The sequence below is a fragment of the Eriocheir sinensis genome, chromosome 42 (genome assembly GCF_024679095.1).
Source record: "Eriocheir sinensis breed Jianghai 21 chromosome 42, ASM2467909v1, whole genome shotgun sequence".
Taxonomy (NCBI): Eukaryota; Metazoa; Arthropoda; class Malacostraca; order Decapoda; family Varunidae; genus Eriocheir; species Eriocheir sinensis.
Genome location: NC_066550.1, coordinates 4798936 through 4817946, shown reverse-complemented (window position 1 = coordinate 4817946; position 19011 = coordinate 4798936). Strand labels below are relative to the sequence as shown.

Here is a 19011-nt window from a genome sequence, read left to right as displayed (position 1 = left end):
TGTATTTATATAGTTAAGTATATGTGTGTATGGATAATAGTATGAATTCGTTTCTGGATGGAAGGATAAATAGTCTGGATAGAAGACAAAGGCCTGCCAAAACATCAGTTTAACAGCCAAACCATAGCAAAACCATTTCTTTGAAGGTATTATACAAAATATGTATTGATATGGCTAATAAACTTTTAATTTGAATTTGATTTGAGAGAGAGAGAGATTTCCTACAGAGCACAGGAATGTAGGGACAAATCGAGACATTATATCAAGTGTTCATGTAATGCAGAAAATATCACCCCGGATGTTACAAGAATGCAGCGAGGAATGGAGACATTATATCAAGTGTTTATGAAATGATTAATATATAAAAAAACATGAACGACCCAAAAAATACAGGATAACATCAAAACACTAACGATAATCAAGTCCATATTGTCGCTGTGGTGGTGGTGGTGGTGGTGGTAGCCACTACTCAACACCACGCCACAGTCCGCCACAGTCACCTCCGTAATGTCCCTGTGTTGGGCTGCCTCGGCCACCACGTGCAGTCCGTCCACCACCTCACCGAAGACACGACGCGAGCCACGACCATCCTGAGAGTCTCTGGTGTAGATGCCAAAGTCACCACACTCACCCCGGGTAGGGTCAGTCCACCGCAGCCCAAACACAGCCCCCCCCCGGCCTGACTTACGGTACTCACCCTCATCAAGGCCAGGCAGCAGGACGGATGATCCACGACCATCGTTACTTTCGTAGTCCCCGCCCATCACAAACTCTCCTGCCTGCCCCTTCTTTCCCACCCCGTACAACCTGGTGTTAACGTAGGAGGGGCCGCGCTGCCCCGTGCACAACAATAATAACTGTCTGCCCCGCGGGGTGTCGGGGCTCAGACGGATTTGGACCCGCCGCGGCGAGCTGCCCGGCCAGGACAGGTCCAGGAACACCGTGCAGGGGGGGGAGGGCGGCACAACCTCGTTCACCTGCAGGGTTGCCGCGCCCCGTGGCGGGGGATGGTCCTTCAGGGTGTGGAGGCACAGTTGGCCGGCTTCAAGGCTTATTCTTGCGTGTTGGCGATGACCTTCCGCTTGGTAGACAGCAAAAACCGGACCAGCCTCCATCAGGCGCCTGGCGGGCTGCGTCAGGCTACGGAGGTCCTCGGCCGTCAAGCTCCCTGTACAGATGAGGTGCAGTCTGTCCATGACGGTGGATTCTGGGTCTGCCTGGGGCCTGGGCTCCTCTGTAGTAAGTGTTTCCAGAGCTGCCTGGACAGCCTCCAGGGCTGCACTAGATGCCACGTTCACCTTGCTGGCGGTGGTGACGGTGCTGGCATCAGGAAAACACTCTCGGCACTCCTGCACCGCCTGCTCTGCCTCGCAAGCGCAACGAACCATTTCAGTCACCGCCGCGCCTGCTTCTTGCTCTGTTGTAAGGGTGCGCAACGTCTCCAGCACGGCCTGCAGCCCCTGCTCCTCCTTCTTCAGCTCCTCCTCCTTGGCCGCCGCACGGAACTCTTCCTGCCGCAGGAGCTCCCTGGCACTCCTGCTCTCGTCCACCAGTCCCAGTAGCCTGTCTTCCAACTGCTGCTGCCGCTCGCCCCAGCCTGCCAGGGTCGTCTGGTACTGGTCTAGCTGCAACTGAGCCTCCCGGCAGGCGGTGATGGCGGCCACAACTGTGGCCTCCTGTTCCTGCAGGAAGGAACGCATTTTCTTGGAGAGACCCGCCGCCTCCTTCTTGCTAGATGCTGCTGCTGCTGCTGCTGCTGCTCCTTCCCCTTCCCCGGCACTGGGTGGCGGCGAGACTGCTGCTGCTGCTGCCACCTTAGCGTCTCTCATCATCCTTATGAGGGCCTCAATAGCATAGCTGACAGGGAACTGCCCTCCCTCGGGCACGGCGTGGCTGACGCGGCACTCTGGGCAGGCAATACGGCCCTGCTCCTCCAGCTGATCTACGCACAGCGTGCAGAGAGTGTGGCCACAGGGCAGGGTGCGCGGCCGGTGCACGGTGCCATCATAGCCTGTCATGCACACTGGACACTCCGCAGGGTTGCCGATAATTTTCATGTTCTTCTTACCCCGTCTCCGCCGTGCCTTCCTACCGCCCCTCCCTGCAGCCTCCATGACGCTGTTGTTGTTGGTGGTGGTGGTGTTGAGGGGCTGTGATGGTCTGACACACTCTTCTCGCCGTGGCAGTGTTCCGTGAGGTGGTCACGGGCGTGGTGGGTAGACACTCTTCTTTCGGGCTCTGCCTGGGAATGGCAGTCGCTGAGTGCTGCTCACGACCATCAGTGTGCTGATAGTTTCCAAGGAGACTATCACTACAGCCTTGGTGCCTCTGTGCTGATGTTGATGATGTGAGGCGGCAAGGGGAGGGAGGGCAGGTGTGTGTGTGTGTGTGTGTGTGTGTGTGTGTGTACTAATTTTTCTGTGTGTGTGTGTGTGTGTGTGTGTGTGTGTGTGTGTGTGTGCTAATTTTTCTGTGTGTGTGTGTGTGTGTGTGTGTGTGTGTGTGTGTGTGTGTGTGTGTGTGTGAGTGCTATTTTTTCCGTATGTGTGTGTGTGTGTGTGTGTGTGTGTGTGTGTGTGTGTGTGTAATAATAATAATAATATATAATAGTATAATAATAATAATAATAATAATAATAATAATAATAATAATATGTAATAATAATAATAATATATAATAATAATAATAATAATAATAATAATAATAAATGGTTTATTCATTTGTAGGCAGCCATAAGGCTGAAAAACAAAAATACAATACAATGAGTTTCATGTGATGAGTAATGGGGGAAGTGGGCAATGGTGATTAGTGTGTGTGCGTGTGTGTGTCTGTGTTTTTGTGTGTGTGAGTGTGTTTGTGTGTGTTTGTGTGTTGGAGTGGAGGGGTCATGTGATCATGGAGGTGTTAATGACCCTCACAAGCGTCGGTATCGCAGTAAGCCGATATCTGTCCGTGCGAGTTTTGACCGGGACGAGAATATTGTGGTGTCTTGTGGGTCTAGTGGGGGGAGGGAGGGCGGGTGGGAGTAGGTCTCTATGACGGGGGTTGTGGAGGGACTTGCCGAATTTGGTTAGGTTTGTCTGGTATTAGTCCTGTAGGGTGGGCATATTCAGGTGGGTGAGTGCATGCTCGTAGATAGTGTAAGAACTGCCCAGAATCTGTCTGCAAGCACGCTTATGCACTCTCTCTAATTGGCGTTGCTGGGTCTTGTTGATGGAGGAAGCCCAAGCAGGAGAGGCGTAGAGGAATCTGGGGAGGATGAAGGTGGTGTACAGGTCCTTGAGCGACCTTTGGGGGGCTTCCGGTGCTTTCATGCACCTCAAGATGAAAAGTTTGTGGGAAGCCGCCCAGATGATGGTGGTGACGTGCTTGCCCCAGCTCAGCTTGCTGTCCAGGGTGACTCCAAGTAGTTTGGTGGATTCAACCACCTGCAGCTGGTGAGGGCCAACCTCCAGGGCTGGCGGTGGGATGGCAGTGGTGGAGATGTGAAAATGCATCACCACCGTCTTGTTGGTGTTGATGGTGACGTGGTTATCTTGCGTCCAGCTCTGCAGTCGGTCCAGAATGTGTTGTAGGGGCGTGTAATCAGGGGCTGTGATGTTGATGGAGATGCTCACTGTAGAATCATCCACGTATTTCCAGCGATGAGGGGCGTCTAACAGTGCATTGTTGATCAGAATAAGGAAACAAAGAGGCCCCATGCCCGTCCCTTGTGGCACCCCAGCAGAGAGGGGATGGAGGGTGGAGGTGCAGCCCTGATGACGCACAGCTTGGTGCCGGTGCGTCAGGAAGTCCGCCAGCCAGGATGTCAGGTGGGAGGGCGGACTGCTCTTACTTGTTTTTTAAATGAGCCGAACACGGACGGAGTTTCCGTGTCTGCGTACTTTTCTATGCAGTTATGAAACTCGCTTATTAAGCTCTCGACGTCCGTGCCTTCCAAGGATTCCCCATCACAGTACGCGCTGCCTGCGTTATCAGATATTTTTGATTTTCCATCTGCCTCCTTGGTAACGCCGGTGTCAGGGATTGGCACCGTGCTCTCTGATGGCAATGGGGTTTATTTGCCAAACTCAGCGAAGAACTCCATGGGTGGTGCCTATTCCCCTACGGCTATGCATGCCAGCCATCGGCGTCGCTCCGCTGAGTCGAGGAAGACTTGAGGGAGTTTGACAAGGTCCCTCTCGGCGCAAGCCATTTGGTGTTTGCATATGCCGAGAGAGGGGGGGACACTGACAGGCAGGCAGAGGCTCGTGTGCAGAGAGAGAGAGAGAGAGAGTGTGTGTGTGTGGGTGTGTGTGTGTGTGTGTGTGTGTGTGTGTGTGTGTGTGTGTGTGTGTGTGTGTGTGTGTGTGTGTGTGTGTGTGTGTGTGTGTGTGTGTTTTTCTGTGTGTGTGTGTGTGTGTGTGTGTGTGTGTGTGTGTGTGTGTGTGTGTGTGTGTGTGTGTGTGTGTGTGTGTGTGTGTGTGTGTGTGTGTGTGTGTGTGTGTGTGTGTGTGTGTGTGTGTTTGTGTGTGTGTGTTTGTGTGTGTGTGTGTGTGTGTGTGTGTGTGTGTGTGTGTGTGTGTGTGTGTGTGTGTGTGTGTGTGTGTGTGTGTGTGATTTTTTGTCTGTGTGTGTGTGTGTGTGTGTGTGTGTGTGTGTGTGTGTGTGTGTGTGTGTGTGTGTGTGTGTTTGTGTGTGTGTGTGTGTGTGTGTGTGTGTGTGTGTGTGTGTGTGTGTGTGTGTGTGTGTGTGTGTGTGTGTGTGTGTGTGTGTGTGTGTGTGTGTGTGTGCGTCTGTGTGTGTGTGTGTGTGTGTGTGTGTGTGTGTGTGTGTGTGTGTCTGTGTGTGTGTGTGTGTGTGTGTGTGTGTGTGTGTGTGTGTGTGTGTGTGTGTGTGTGTGTGTGTGTGTGTGTGTGTGTGTGTGTGTGTGTGTGTGTGTGTGTGTGTGTGTGTGTGTGTGTGTGTGTGTGTTTCCCTCACATCCTTTCCTCTTCACCTCCACTCACCTTCCTTTCCAAACCTCTCCTCTCCTCACCTCATTTCCTAATCCCTCCACTCTGTGTTTTCTCTCTTGCATTTCAGACAATCAATAATCACTTTCAGCTAAGATGGCGCCCAAGAAGTGCAGTACTTGTAGCGGAAGTTTCTCAGCTCACTTTTTTACAGGGAGTTCTGTCGACTGTGTCTCACCGGGCAGCATCTCGAGACAAGACTGAAGGAGCAAGAAGAGAAGATGGAAGCAGGTCAGATAAAATAATAGAGCTTTCTCGCACTGTTGCCTCCTTGCAGGAATTCATCCAGGCTAACGTTGCTGTGGTGCCAAACCCTTTTCCCACCGCCCCCTTGCCTTCAGCAGTACCGTCGACACCAGCGGGCAACACCACGCAGCGGGAGAGTAGTAGTGGCACTGCCCATGATGGCCTCACCGAACCAACCAGACAAGCAAATCATCCTGTTCATTGCTTCAACAGGTTTGCCATTCTGGAGGAGGAGGACGAGCAGAAGAGCACCTTCCTGGTGGATGACTCCATGATTCGTCAGCAGGTCGTTGAGTTCTGCGGCAGAGTTCCTCGTCGAAGACGGAACTATTGCTATCCTGGTGCTGGGATCGACGATGTAACAGCTGCTCTTGAGGAGATCTCCTCCCAGGCTACTAATGATTCACTGTTTGTTATTCACACAGGTACCAATGATGTCTGCAATGTCCGGTCTGAGGAACTGCTGGAGAAGTATCGTAGACTTATCCAGCAGTACAAGACGAAATCAAATAATGTTCTCATTTCAGGTGTTCTCCCCAGAATGTCGGCTGCTTCGGTCTTTTACAGTAAGGCCTTTAGCCTAATAACAGACTTCAAACTCTTTGCAGGGAAATGGACGCCGGCTACGTAAACTTTTAGGATCAATTTTATGGCATGAGGAGTCTATTTCAGAAAGATGGACTCCATTTGTCTGCAGTCGGAGCGGCAAGATTTGGGAGGCTGCTTCACGGCGCTGTTCGCGACTTTAGAGCAAAAAACGAGTCGCGCGTTCACACCCCGTCCACTTAAATCTAGATAGTTGTCATGCGGCCACCACTTCACTAAATCGTAAAACAACTAACAACTCCTCCGTTTCTCGAGTTATAACAAAAGACAATTTAAGGGTTCTTAGCTTTAACGCTCGAAGCGTAAGAAATAAGATCGATGAATTGCAGTGCCTAACTAAAACAGAAGATTTTGATGTAACTGCCGTAACTGAAACATTTATTGACACCACTAATAATGACAATTTCTGAATATAATATAGAACTTTATATTTTTCAATAAAGACCGAGTTAGTCGTAGAGGTGGAGGAGTGGCTCTTTACCTCAAAAGTAGCTTACAGCCCGTTGATAAAACACCATAGGACAGTACTGTAGAACACTTGAGCGTGAGTACAAATACTGATCAATTAAAAATCAACATATCCGTCACTTATAAGCCTCCAGGCCAATCACGTGAGGATGATGAAATAATGTATAGCGTTTTGCAAAGAACTCTCCTAAACAGTGATGCATTGATTTTGGGTGATTTTAATCTACCGCATACAGACTGGCAGACACTCACGGGATCCGAGGGGGAATCGCAGAGGATGTTGGACTTCGTTGAAAATAACTGCCTTAGCCAAATGGTTAATGAACCAATGCGCGATAATATTATTCTTGCTCTTGTATTAGTAACCCAAGAGAACTTAGTTGACAATGTTAGCGTTGGTGAACACCTCGGATCATGCGATCATAGACTGGTGCGTCTCGACATAAGAGCTCAAACAAGGATTGCAGAAAATAAGATATTGGTTCCCAATTTTAAAAGAGCGAATTTTGAAAGAATAAGACAGTCAGTAACGATCTTTCCATTAGTATCCAACATCGACGTCGAAGAATCTTGGCAAGACTTTAAAGCTCGATTACTAACTGAACAAAATAAATCCGTGCAATCTTGTGAAAAGCGCCAAAGAGTTAAAAATCCTCCGTGGTTTAATAATGAAATCAAACCTGCTCTCCTAAAAAGAAACTTATTATATAGGCAAAAGAAAATCGATAACTCTACCGAAAATAGTACACGGTACTACGAAGCAAGACGACAAGTCAAAAGTTTAATCAAACAGGCGAAACGGAGGTACGAAGTAAACATTGCGGTAAATTGCAAGTCAGATCCTAAAAGTTTTTTTAGATATATAAACAACAAAAAAGAGATTCGAAGTGGGATTGGCCCATTAACAGATAATTCGGGCAATATCGTGACAGACACCCAACGCATAGCGAACACGTTAAATTCTTATTTCGCCTCGGTTTTTAATAGTAATTATAACGATACTGCTGCTGTTCCTAACACCATTGAAAATCCCAGTCATACCCTCCCTGACCTTGAAATCAGTACAGATGAGGTTCTCAAAGCGCTGCAGTCCCTTAAAACTAATAAAAGTCCAGGACCTGATAAAATATATCCAAAATTACTGAAGGAAATATCGAGAGAGATACTCAGACCTTTACCAATGCTGTTTAATATGTCTTTGCACCATGGTATCGTTCTTAGTGATTGGAAAATGGCTAACGTAACACCCATTTTCAAAAAAGACGACCGAAAATTACCAGATAATTACAGGCCAATCAGCTTAACTTCAATTATTGGTAAATTATTTGAGACAATCATTGGAGATAAAGTAGTTAACTACCTAGAGTGTAATTTGCTAATCCTGGACTCGCAACATGGTTTCCGTAACAACAGATTTTGTTTGTCGAATCTATTGACGTTCTATAACGAGCTTTTTGCAGTCTATGATGTTTCTAAATCACTTGATATTATTTATTTGGACTTTCAGAAGGCGTTTGATAAAGTCCCACACTACAAGTTGCTTCATAAAATCAAGGAAATAGGTATCGGGGGTAAACTTCACGAATGGATCAAGCACTGGCCAAGCAATAGAAAGCAAAGAGTTGTAATAAATGGAGTGACCTCTGAGTGGATGCCAGTCACTAGTGGTGTCCCCCAAGGCCTGGGACCCGTTCTCTTCGTCATTTACATCAACGACATTGACCTTGGTCTCAATAATTTCATTAGTAAATTTGCGGACGACACGAAAATCGACAATGCGGTACTTATGGAATGTGACAGGCGGAGCCTGCAAGAAGATTTGCGTAAAATATCAGATTGGTCACTAAAAACGGAAAATGCCTTTTAATGTAAACAAGTGCCTGATTCTGCAGGTTGGATCTTGAAATATAAAGAAGGACTATGAAATGTGCGGCGTTAAAGTTAAAGGCGTTCACTCGTTCAAAGAATTTGGCGTCACAGTCGCGTCTAACCTCAAGTTTTCCCAGCAGTAATGCAACGAGTCCGTTAAAAAAGCAAACAGGATGATGGGTTTGATTAAGAGAAACTTTTCATTCAAGAATAAAGATGTTATACTACCTTTGTATAATAGTTTCGTCAGACCTCATTTGGAGTATGCCGTGTAGTTTTGGTCTCCCCACCATGCGAAAGACATTGCTAAATTAGGTGTTCAGCGTAGAGCAACAAAAGATGATTCCTTCATTACGAAATAAACCCTACGAGGAAAGGCTGTCACATCTAAACCTGTTTTCTCTTGAAAAACGCCGCCTCAGAGGAAAACTGATCGAGTGCTTTAAAATACTTAACGGTTTTACCAACGTGGATCCGACCAAGCTGTTTGTGATGGATGATTCAACGCGAACGAAAAATAATGGCGCTAAACTCAAATGTAGACAAGTTCATTCAGATAGCACAAAATTCTTCTTCACTAATGCTGTCGTTCGAGATTGGAACAGATTACCACCATCAGTGGTGCAGTGTAACTCGATTGCATCGTTTAAGAATAAGCTTGACCGCTATCTCCTCCATCTAAATGTTCACTAGGTCAGTTTCAACGCCATGGTGGCCGCATAACAACTGTCACTTAGGTTTAGGACAGACCACCTAGTTTGGTCCTAAGGGCCTGTGTGGTCTGGTTATCTATGTAATTCTATGTAATTCTACAACGGCGAGTTTCTAACAGGTAAGTCAGTGCTTGTACCTGTTAGCAAGTTATCGCAGGTGTTTTAAGAGAGAGAGAGAGAGAGAGTACCGACATTTTTCATTCATTCCTTTCTTTCCTTCCTTCCTTCTCTTCCATTCCCTTTACCTTCCTTTAAGTCCTACCCGTCCCTTCCTTCCTTCCTTCTCTCCTTCCCAATGCCTTATAACACCATCACATGCCAATAAAAGAGGAGGAGGAGGAGGAGGAGAAAAAAATGAAGACGGGAGAAGAAAAGTCTGAATAGGAGAAAGAAAGGGAGAAGATGGAAGGAAGGGAGGGAGGAAAGGGGAGTAACGAAGGGAGGAGAAGAGAAAGGAGGGAGGAAAAAAACATGGGAGAGTATATATGAAGTGATTGGAGAGATGGAAGAAAGAACGAAAAAGTAGGAGAGGGGGAAGAGGAGAAGAGAAAGGAGAGAAGGGGGAAGGAGAGGACAGAGAAGAAAAAGAGGAACAATAGTAATAGGAATAATAGTAATAAGAGAAAATATAAGTAAGAGAAGAAGAGATAATGAGAGAAAATGGAGATAAAAAGAAATATGAAGAAAGGAAAGAGAAGAGAAGGAGAGGAGTAAAAAAGAACATACATAAAGAAGGAAAAGAGAAAACATGGAAACAAAAATAGGAAAAGAAAGAAGAGGAAGAGGAAGAGACGATGGGAAAGGTGAAGGTTATAAGGAATTGAAGGTAAACTAATGTATTAATAAAGAAGATGGGAAAGAGGAAGAAATGATAAAAGGCTGCAGATAAGGAGCTAATTAGAAGTAGAAATAACAGAAAACGAAGAAGAAGAAGAAGAAAAGGGTGAAGAAAAAGAAGAAACAGAAATAAAAGAAAAAGAAAAAGAAGAAAAGAAAATGAAGAAGAAAAGGGAGGAGAAAAAAAAGAAGAAAGGGGAGAATAAAAAATAACAAAAAAGAAAAAGAAAACGAAGAAGAGGAAGAAGAGAGAAGAAGAGGAAGAGGACAAGAAAGGTCAGAAATTAAAGACAGAAAAAACATGTACAGGTAAGGAAGAAGAGGAAGAGGAAGAAAGGACGAGAAAAGGAAAAGGAAGAAAGGAAGAGGAGGAGGAAAAGACAGAAGGCAAAAGAGTTAATTAAAAGTACGAATAAGATAGGTAAGGAAGAAGAGGAAGAAAGGGTAAGAAGTGAGAGGGAAAAAATAACTGAAGTAAGAAAGAAAAGGAAGAAAAAATGGAAAAGATAGTAATTATAAATGTGAAGAAAAAGAAATAAGTAAACAGGAAAAATATCTTGAGCGTCAGAAAGAAAAGGAAGAAAAATTAAACTGGAAAAGATAATAAAGGATACGAGGATAAGGAATAAATAAACAGGAAAAATATCTTGTGCGTCAGAAAGAAAAGGAAGAAAAGGAAAACTGGAAAAGATAATAAAGGATACGAAGATAAGGAATAAATAAACAGGAAAAATATCTTGTGCGTCAGAAAGAAAAGGAAGAAAAATTAAACTGGAAAAGATAATAAAGGATACGAGGATAAGGAATAAATAAACAGGAAAAATATCTTGTGCGTCAGAAAGAAAAGGAAGAAAAATTAAACTGGAAAAGATAATAAAGGATACAAGGATAAGGAATAAATAAACAGGAAAAATATCTTGTGCGTCAGAAAGAAAAGGAAGAAAAGGAAAACTGGAAAAGATGAAAGAGAATACGAAGAAAAAGGAATAAATAAACAGGAAAAATATCTTGTGCGTCAGAAAGAAAAGGAAGAAAAGAAATCAACAGAGAGGAAAGTAACTAAAGGGAAGGTGAAGAATTTATTGCAAGTGAGAAAATTAGCACAAGAAAAAAGAGGGAAGAAAAGAATGGAAAGGTGGAAGACAAAGAAGAAAAAGAAAAAAATATCAACTTGAATGAAACAAAAAAGGAAAGTACAGACACGAAGAATATAAAAAGAAAATAGGAAAGAGAAAAATAACAAAAAAAGAAAAAGAAAAAAGGGGAAAATATATACCATAAAAACAATCAGCAAAAGATATGGATAAAGAATGAGAGAAAAATAAAAGCCGGCAAATAACACTCAGAAAAAAAAAACAATAACCAAAACGTTCCCTGTGGATTCTCTCTCTCTCTCTCTCTCTCTCTCTCTCTCTCTCTCTCTCTCTCTCTCTCTCTCTCTCTCTCTCTCTCTCTCTCTCATAAAAAGCAACAATAAACAGCTTTACCTATTTTCGTTTTTGTTTTTGTTATTATTGTTATCATTATTATTATTATTATTATTATTATTATTATTATTATTATTATTATTATTATTATTATTATTATTATTATTATTATTATTATTATTATTATTATTATTATTATTATTATTATTATCATTACTTATTATAAAGGTAAGATTATACCTGTCAAATACACCTGGTTAGCTCAAGTCCCAGGTAATTAGGTTATCAGAGAGAGAGAGAGACAGGAATACTCAACCAGGACAGCTAATATCTCCACGCACTGGGCACCCTCTGCTTCTTCAGGGTCGAGTCATCCAGTCAGTAATTAATTATCCAGGACCGTTGCCTCATGCAACCCAACAAGCGTGATTACCTCTCCATCATTTCAGCCAACGTCAGTGGTCTTCAAACTAACATTGGAGACCTCACTCACTCTCACGTGATTCCTCACACGCCTGACGTTGTGGCTACAGTAGAAACATCCTTAAATGAGTCCGTCCCTAGTAACTATGGGCAAATTCTGCCCGGAATCGTGCTAAATCTATTCTCCGACTAACCAAAAACTCCTTCATCAATAGAAAATGCCAAAACCTTGCTTTCTCTAATTCTTCCCGTGATTTCTGGCATCTGCCAAAACTATCTCCTCCAGTTGCACTTCTCCCTCTTTCCCTCCTCTCCTTAACCCTGGCAGCAGCACTAACGTCTCATCTATCTCTAAGGCTGAACTCTTCGCTCAAACTTTCTGAAAGAACTCCACCCTGGACGATTCTGGGCATATTCCTCCTACTCATTCCCCCTCTGACTTCTTTATGCCTATGATTAAGATTCTTCCTTATGATGTTTTCTATGCCCTCTCTGGCCTCAACTCTCAGAAGGCTTATGGACCTAATGGAGTGCCTCCTATTGTCCTTAAAAACTGTGCTTCCGTGCTGACACCCTGCCTGGTCAAACTATTTCGCCTCTGCCTGTCAACATCTACCTCTCCTTCCTGCTGGAAGTATGCCTTCATACAGCCTGTGCCTAAGAAGGGTGACCGTTCCAATCCCTCAAACTACCGTCCTATAGCTTTGCTTTCTTGTCTATCTAAAGCTTTTGAATAAATCCTTAACCGGAAGATTCAAAAGCACCTTTCCACTTCTGACCTTATATCTGATCGCCAGTATGAGTTCCGCAAGGGGCGTTCTACTGGTGATCTCCTTGCCTTCCTAACTGACTCTTGGTCATCCTCTCCTAGCCGTTTCGGTGAGACCTTTGCTATTGCGCTGGACATATCAAAAGCCTTTGATAGGGTCTGGCACAAATCTTTGCTTTCCAAACTCCCCTCCTACGGCTTCTATCCTTCTCTCTGTACCTTTATCACAAGCTTCCTCTCTGACCGTTCTATTTCTGCTGTGGTAGACGGTCACTGTTCTTCCCCTAAACCTATTAATAGTGGTGTTCCGCAGGGTTCTGTCCTATCTCCCACTCTGTTTCTGTTGTTCATGGATGATCTTTTTTTCCAAAACGAACTGTCCTATCCATTCTTACGCCGATGACTCTACTCTGCATTACTCAACTTCTTTTAATAGAAGGCCCACCCAACAGGAACTAAATGATTCCAGGATGGAGGCGGCAGAACGCTTAGCCTCAGACCTTACTTTTATTTCCGACTGGGGCAAGAAGAACTTGGTGTCCTTCAACGCCTAAAAAACACGGTTTCTCCACCTATCCACTCGACACAATCTTCCAAATAACTATCCCCTATTCTTTGACAACACTCAGCTGTTACATTCTTCAACACTAAACATCCTCGGTCTATCCTTAACTCAAAATCTCAACTGGAAACTTCATATCTCTTCTCTTACTAAATCAGCTTCTTCGAGGCTGGGCTTTCTGTACCGTCTCCGCCAGTTCTTCTCCCCCGCACAGTTGCTATCCATTTACAGGGGCCTTGTCCACCCTCGTATGGAATATGCATCTCACGTGTGGGGGGGCTCCACCCACACAGCTCTCTTGGACAGAGTGGAGTTTAAGGCTCTTCGTCTCATCAGCTCTCCTCTTCTTACTGATAGTCTTCTACCTCTTAAATTTCGCCGCCAAGTTGCTTCTCTTTCTATCTTCTATCGATATTTTCATGCTGACTGCTCTTCTGAACTTGCTAACTGCATGCCTCCTCCCCTCCCGTGGCCTCGCAACACACGACTTTCTACTCAAGCTCATCCCTTTACTGTCCAAATCCCTTACGTAAGAGTTTACCAGCATCTTCAGTCTTTCATCCCTCACGCTGGTAAACTTTGGAACAATCTTCCTTCATCTGTATTTCTTCCTGCCTACGACTTGAACTCTTTCAAGAGGAGGGTATCAGGATACCTCTCCTCCCGAAATTGACCTGTCTTTCGGCCACTCCTTTAACTCTTTATAGGAGCAGTGAGTAGCGGGCTTTTTTTCACATTTGTTACCTTTTTTATGCCCTTGAACTGACTCCTCTTCTGTAAAAAAAAAAAATTGAAGGGTACACGGGCTGGCACCGTCAGGACAAGACACGCGGAAACTTTTGCGGTGTTGCTGTCTGTTTCCATAAGAACCTGATGGTACAGCCACTTGACATCACCCTTCCCAATCATCTTGAGATGATGTTCTTCAAAATTTGGACTCAACATCATGGTTCAATATTCTTCTGTGTCAGCTACCGTCCTCAGTGGCAAGGCAGTGAGCCATTAGAGTTCCTGCACACTCACCTTGACAGGTTGCTGGAGCAGTACTCTTGCAACCACACCGTCATCGTGGGTGACCTTAATCAACATTTGGTTCAAGAACTTTTGAAGAACTCCTCACCGTTTACAGTCTGACTAATCACGTCACCTTCCCCACCCATAACTCAGGCTCCTCCCTTGATCCGGTCATCACCGACCTTCCAGATGGCGTTGTTGCCTGCCGCCCTCTCAACGCAGTGGGGTCCTCTGATCACATGGCGGTCCTCAGAACAATTTGCGTTGCCGCGCTGAGAGACGCTCCCATGAAGCGCACCAACTGCAGCTGTGGGGGAAGGTTAATTGGGAAGGCCTCCAGGACGCACTGAGTAAAACTCCCTGGAACAGCATCCTTGCAGGAGACGTTGATACTAACGTGAGAACCTTCACCGATACAATCCTCTGCCTCCAAGACATATATGTTCCCAGCCATACGTTCACGGTCAAACCACTTGACCGCCCTTGGTTTGGGTTTGATTGTAGAATGGCAGCTGATGAAAAAAGCAGATCCTGGACACGATTTAGACGACACCCAACCGACACTAGCAGACAACGACACAAGGAGGCCTGTACCAATATGCAAAGAGTACAACGGCTGGCTCTACATCGATGGCAAGAAGACCTTAAAATTAAACTCTCTGGTCATTCAGTGGGAAGCAAATCATGGTGGGCTGCCCTTAAGGAGCAGCAAGGCTTTGCTCCTGACTCTCACATTTCCCCACTAAACAAAGCGGATGGTTCGGTCGCTTCTCGGAGCTGTGAAAAGGCTGATGTGCTGGCATCCCATTTTTTAGGCAAAATGACCATTCCTGAACCTAACCGTCTTCCTCCTGTTATGCCACGACTTACCAATGCCACCCTTAAAGCAGTTGTTGTAACGGAAGCTGAGGTTAAGCTGCATTTACAACAGCTTGATACTAAGAAGGCTTTGGGTCCGGATGGTGTTTCACCTCACATCCTCAAACACTGTGCCGCCCAGTTGGCAGGACCCATCACCCTCATCTTCAATTGCTGCATCAGCAATAGTACGTGGCATTCTCTATGAAAAGTTGCGAAAGTTGCAGCCATTCACAAGAAAGGAAGCAAGACAGATCCGAAGAATTACAGGCCGATCTCTCTTGCCTGTACTTGGCAAGATATTAGAATCAAGCATTGCCAACAGGATTACTTCCTGCTTTACCACACACCACATTCTTAATAATAGGCAGTCTGGTTTTCGTCGCAGCAGGTCAACTAATGACCTTCTCCTTCTTATGTCTAATTCATGGCATCAGTTCCTAGACAGAGGACGTGATGTTTTTGTCATTGCCCTGGACATAGCCGGAGCATTTGACAGGGTGTGGCACTCAGTCTGATCGCCAAACTCGAAGCATAGGTGTGAACGGCGGACTCCTCTACCTCCTTCACGACTACCTGCGGCACAGAACCCTCAGTGTGGTGGTGAATGGACAGTCCTCGGTAGAGCACCCTGTTGGACCTGGTGTTCCACAAGGTAGTGTTCTTGGACCCCTTCTATGGAACGTTTTCCTTAACGACCTCCTCCAGCTCATCCCTGAGGCCTATGCATACGCGGACGACTGTACAGTGTACACTAACTTTCCCCTGCGACACTACTGACCACCACACTACAGTCACTCTAATAAACCATGTGATGGTCTGATGGAGATAATTACTGTATGGTGACAACGATGGCAGGTGGATCATGCCCAAGACAAGACCCAAGTCATGTTGATCTCCCGGCGGCACCACTCCCTGGACAATCCTATCCTACCCATCCTTTTAAATGGGAAGATCCTACCTCTGAAGCCAAAAATTCACTTTCTTGGTGTTGAAATCAACAGCACCCTTTCCTTCACTAACCACGTCCAGAAAACAGCTGCCAATGCTGCCAGCAGATTGAGCTGCGTCAGGCGCGTATCCCACCTCCTGGACGCTAGAGGGGTAATCAACCTGTACAACGCCCAGGTCCGTTCTGTCATGGAGTATGCTCCCTTGACGTGGTCGGCCTTCCCCCCTTCGTACCTTAGTCTCCTAAACAAGGTTCAGAACCGTGCCCAGCGGATCGTCTCGGCAAAACTAACTCCTGGACAGCTGCTGACCCCTCTGTAGCCCCTACAGCACAGGCGGGACGTGGGCGGTTTGTGCTCCATATACAAGATCCACAAGCAGGGCACCCCGCACCTTGCTTTACTCCGGCAGCCGTGGGCGACGCCTCATCCTCACTCCACCAGGGACGCTCACACGAGGAGTGCACAGCTGGCTGTTCCCTTCGCCAGGACTGAGACCTTTCTCCGCTCCTTCCTGCCGCGATACACAAGACTGTGGAACTCTATGGTGCGACAGACTCACATTTACCAGGCTAATTATATTCAGACTTTTAAGTGTGCAGTGAATACTTGGCTAAGATGACATGACACTTAACTGTGTGACACGTCCTGTAATCTTAATCTTATAGTATTTTTAATATTCTAATATTAATCTTTTAGTCTTTTAATCTATTATTCTATTAATCTTAATCTTATTGTATTTTTCTCCTGCCAAAGATAGTTTGCAGCACCTCACTGTAACTTCTGGCAGTTGTATGTTTCTGTATTGGGATTTGTTTGTATCTAGTAAATAAAAAAAACTAAAAAATCAAATAAAAAGAGAGAGTCCACAGAGAACGTTGCCGAGCCAGATGTTGACGAAGGCAAAAATAGGAAAGAAAAATTAATTAAGAAGGAAAACGATCCCCTCCTCCTCCTCACCTCCTCCTCCTCCTTCTCCTCCTCCTCCTCCTCTTACTCCTCCTCCTCCTCCTCCTCCTCCTCTTACTCCTCCTCCTCCTCCTCCTCCTCCTCTTACTCCCCCTCCTCCTCCTCCTCCTCCTCCCCCTCCTCCTCCTCCTTTTCCTCCTCCTCCTCCTCCTCCTCCTCCTCTTCCTCCTCCTCCTTATCAAGCGTCTTCTCATAATATGCCAACATGATTATCACATCTTCTTTTTCCTCCTCCTCTTATTCTTCATTCTCCTCCACCACCATAACCATCGCCATCATCTTCATCACCATATCCTCCTCCTCCTCCTTCACTTCCTCCACTTAGATAAATTAAAGTTCGTGGAGAAGAAAGAAAGGAAGAATAACAGATAGACGGGGAAGAGATAGATAGATAGATAGATAGATAGATAGATACAGAGAGAGAGAGAAAGAGAGAGAGAGAGAGAGAGAGAGAGAGAGAGAGAGAGAGAGAGAGAATCTCCTCTTTCGGAATCCGTGTTGTCATTTGAAAAGTAACCTTCCCTTCCTTTCTTCCCTTCCATTCCTTTCTTTTTCTTCCTTTCCTACTTCTCCTTCCTTTCCCTTCCTTTCTTTTGCTTCCTTTCCCTTCCTTTTCCTTCCTTTCCTTCTTTCCCATCCTTCCCTAAACTTCCCTTCCCATCTATCCTTCCTTTCCCTTCCTTTCTTTCCTTCCTTCCCCTTCCTTTCTTTTCCTTTCTCTCCTTTCCCTTCCTTTCATTTCCCTAAACTTCCCTTCCTTTCCCTTCCTTCCCTTCCTTTCTTTCCTTCCTTTCCCTTCCTTCCCTACCTTTCTTTCCTTCCTTTCCCTTCCTTCCCTTCCTTTCTTTCCTTCCTTCCCCTTCCTTTCTTTTCCTTTCTCTCCTTTCCCTTCCTTTCATTTCCCTAAACTTCCCTTCCTTTCCCTTCCTTACCTTCCTTTCTTTCCTTCCTTTCCAATCATTTCCCTTCCTTCCCTTCCTTTCTTTCCTTCCTTTCCAATCCTTTCCCTTCATTTCCTTCTTTCTCATCCTTCCCTTAGCTTCCCTTCCTTCCTTTCCCTTTCTTTCTCTCCTTTCCCTTTATTCCCTTCCTTCCCTTCCTTCCTTTCCCTTCATTTCTTTCTTTCCCATCCTTCCTTTAGCTTCCCCTCCTTCATCTCCTTCCTTTCCCATCCTTTCCCTTCCTTTCTCTTCTTTCCCTTCTTTTTCTTTCCGACCATTCCTTCCTTTCCCTTCGTTTCCTTCTTTCCCATCCATCCCTTAGCTTCCCCTCCTTCCTTTCCCTTCCTTTCCCTTCCTTTCTCTTCTTTCCCTTCTTTTTCTTTCCTACCATTCCTTCCTTTCCCTTCATTTCCTTCTTTCCCATCCCTCCCTTAGCTTCCCCTCCTTCCTTTCCCTTCCTTTCTTTCCTCTCATCATACTCTTAAGAACCCAAACTCCCACTAAATTCCCTTCCCTTTTTCCTTCCTTCCCTTCCTTTCCTTTTCCTTTCTTACCTCTAATTATACTCTGAAAACCCAAACTGTTACTGAGGTTAAACTAATGAGCCTGTAATCACCCGGAATATTTTTGTCTACTTCTTTAAAAATCAGTGTAAATTTAGCCATATTGACAGAGACAGACAGACAGACAGACAGACAAATTTTTGGGTGTTTACATAGATGAGAATATGAATTGGAATCAACATATTTCATTTGTCACAAATAAATTAGCAAGGATGTGCGGTATGTTATACAGAGTCCGCAATAATCTCACACCTGAATCCCTCACTAGTATTTATTACACACTTTGTTATCCCCATCTCACCTATTGTGTATCAGTCTGGGCCTGTACTTGGCAGTCCTTCATTAAGAAAATATCAGTAGCTCAAAATAAAATTTTTAGGTGTATATTTTATATGAGTAGGTTTGAGTCAACACGAAATATAATTAATACACAAAATTTTCTTAGTTTTCCAAATATTCATAAATATTTTTTATTGTTAAGCATTTACAAGTGCCTTACACAGTATTGTGGAGGTCAGCCTTTCAGACTGGTACACACATCATACAACATTCGAGGTAATGATATCAATCTCATATGTCCACAGTTCAGAACTTCTCTCTTTAAGCACAGTATATTATACTCAGGTCCCCAAATGTGGAATTCATTGCCTCTACATATTAAGACTCTTCTCAATCATATAAATTTATCCATTTTTAAAAAATCTGTGAAAACTTATTTATATAATTGTCAAAGTAGTAATCAATTGTAGTGTGTGGTATGAACTTAGTTTCACAAGTGTAATGTTCATTATTATTATTATTA

General features: G+C 44.9%; 1 protein-coding gene across 1 annotated transcript; it reads right to left on the bottom strand.

Moving 5' to 3' along the window:
• Positions 1 to 211: 211 nt before the first annotated feature.
• On the bottom strand, positions 212 to 2294 carry LOC127009843 (uncharacterized). The gene has a single exon (XM_050883209.1). It carries the CDS (start codon positions 2112 to 2114, stop codon positions 336 to 338), a length of 1779 nt encoding a protein of 592 aa, XP_050739166.1. The 5' UTR covers positions 2115 to 2294; the 3' UTR covers positions 212 to 335.
• Positions 2295 to 19011: the final 16717 nt, after the last annotated feature.

Excerpts from the sequence above, each read along its gene's own strand:
- LOC127009843 (XM_050883209.1), bottom strand. The coding sequence starts at position 2,114 with ATGGAGGCTGCAGGGAGGGGCGGTAGGAAGGCACGGCGGAGACGGGGT.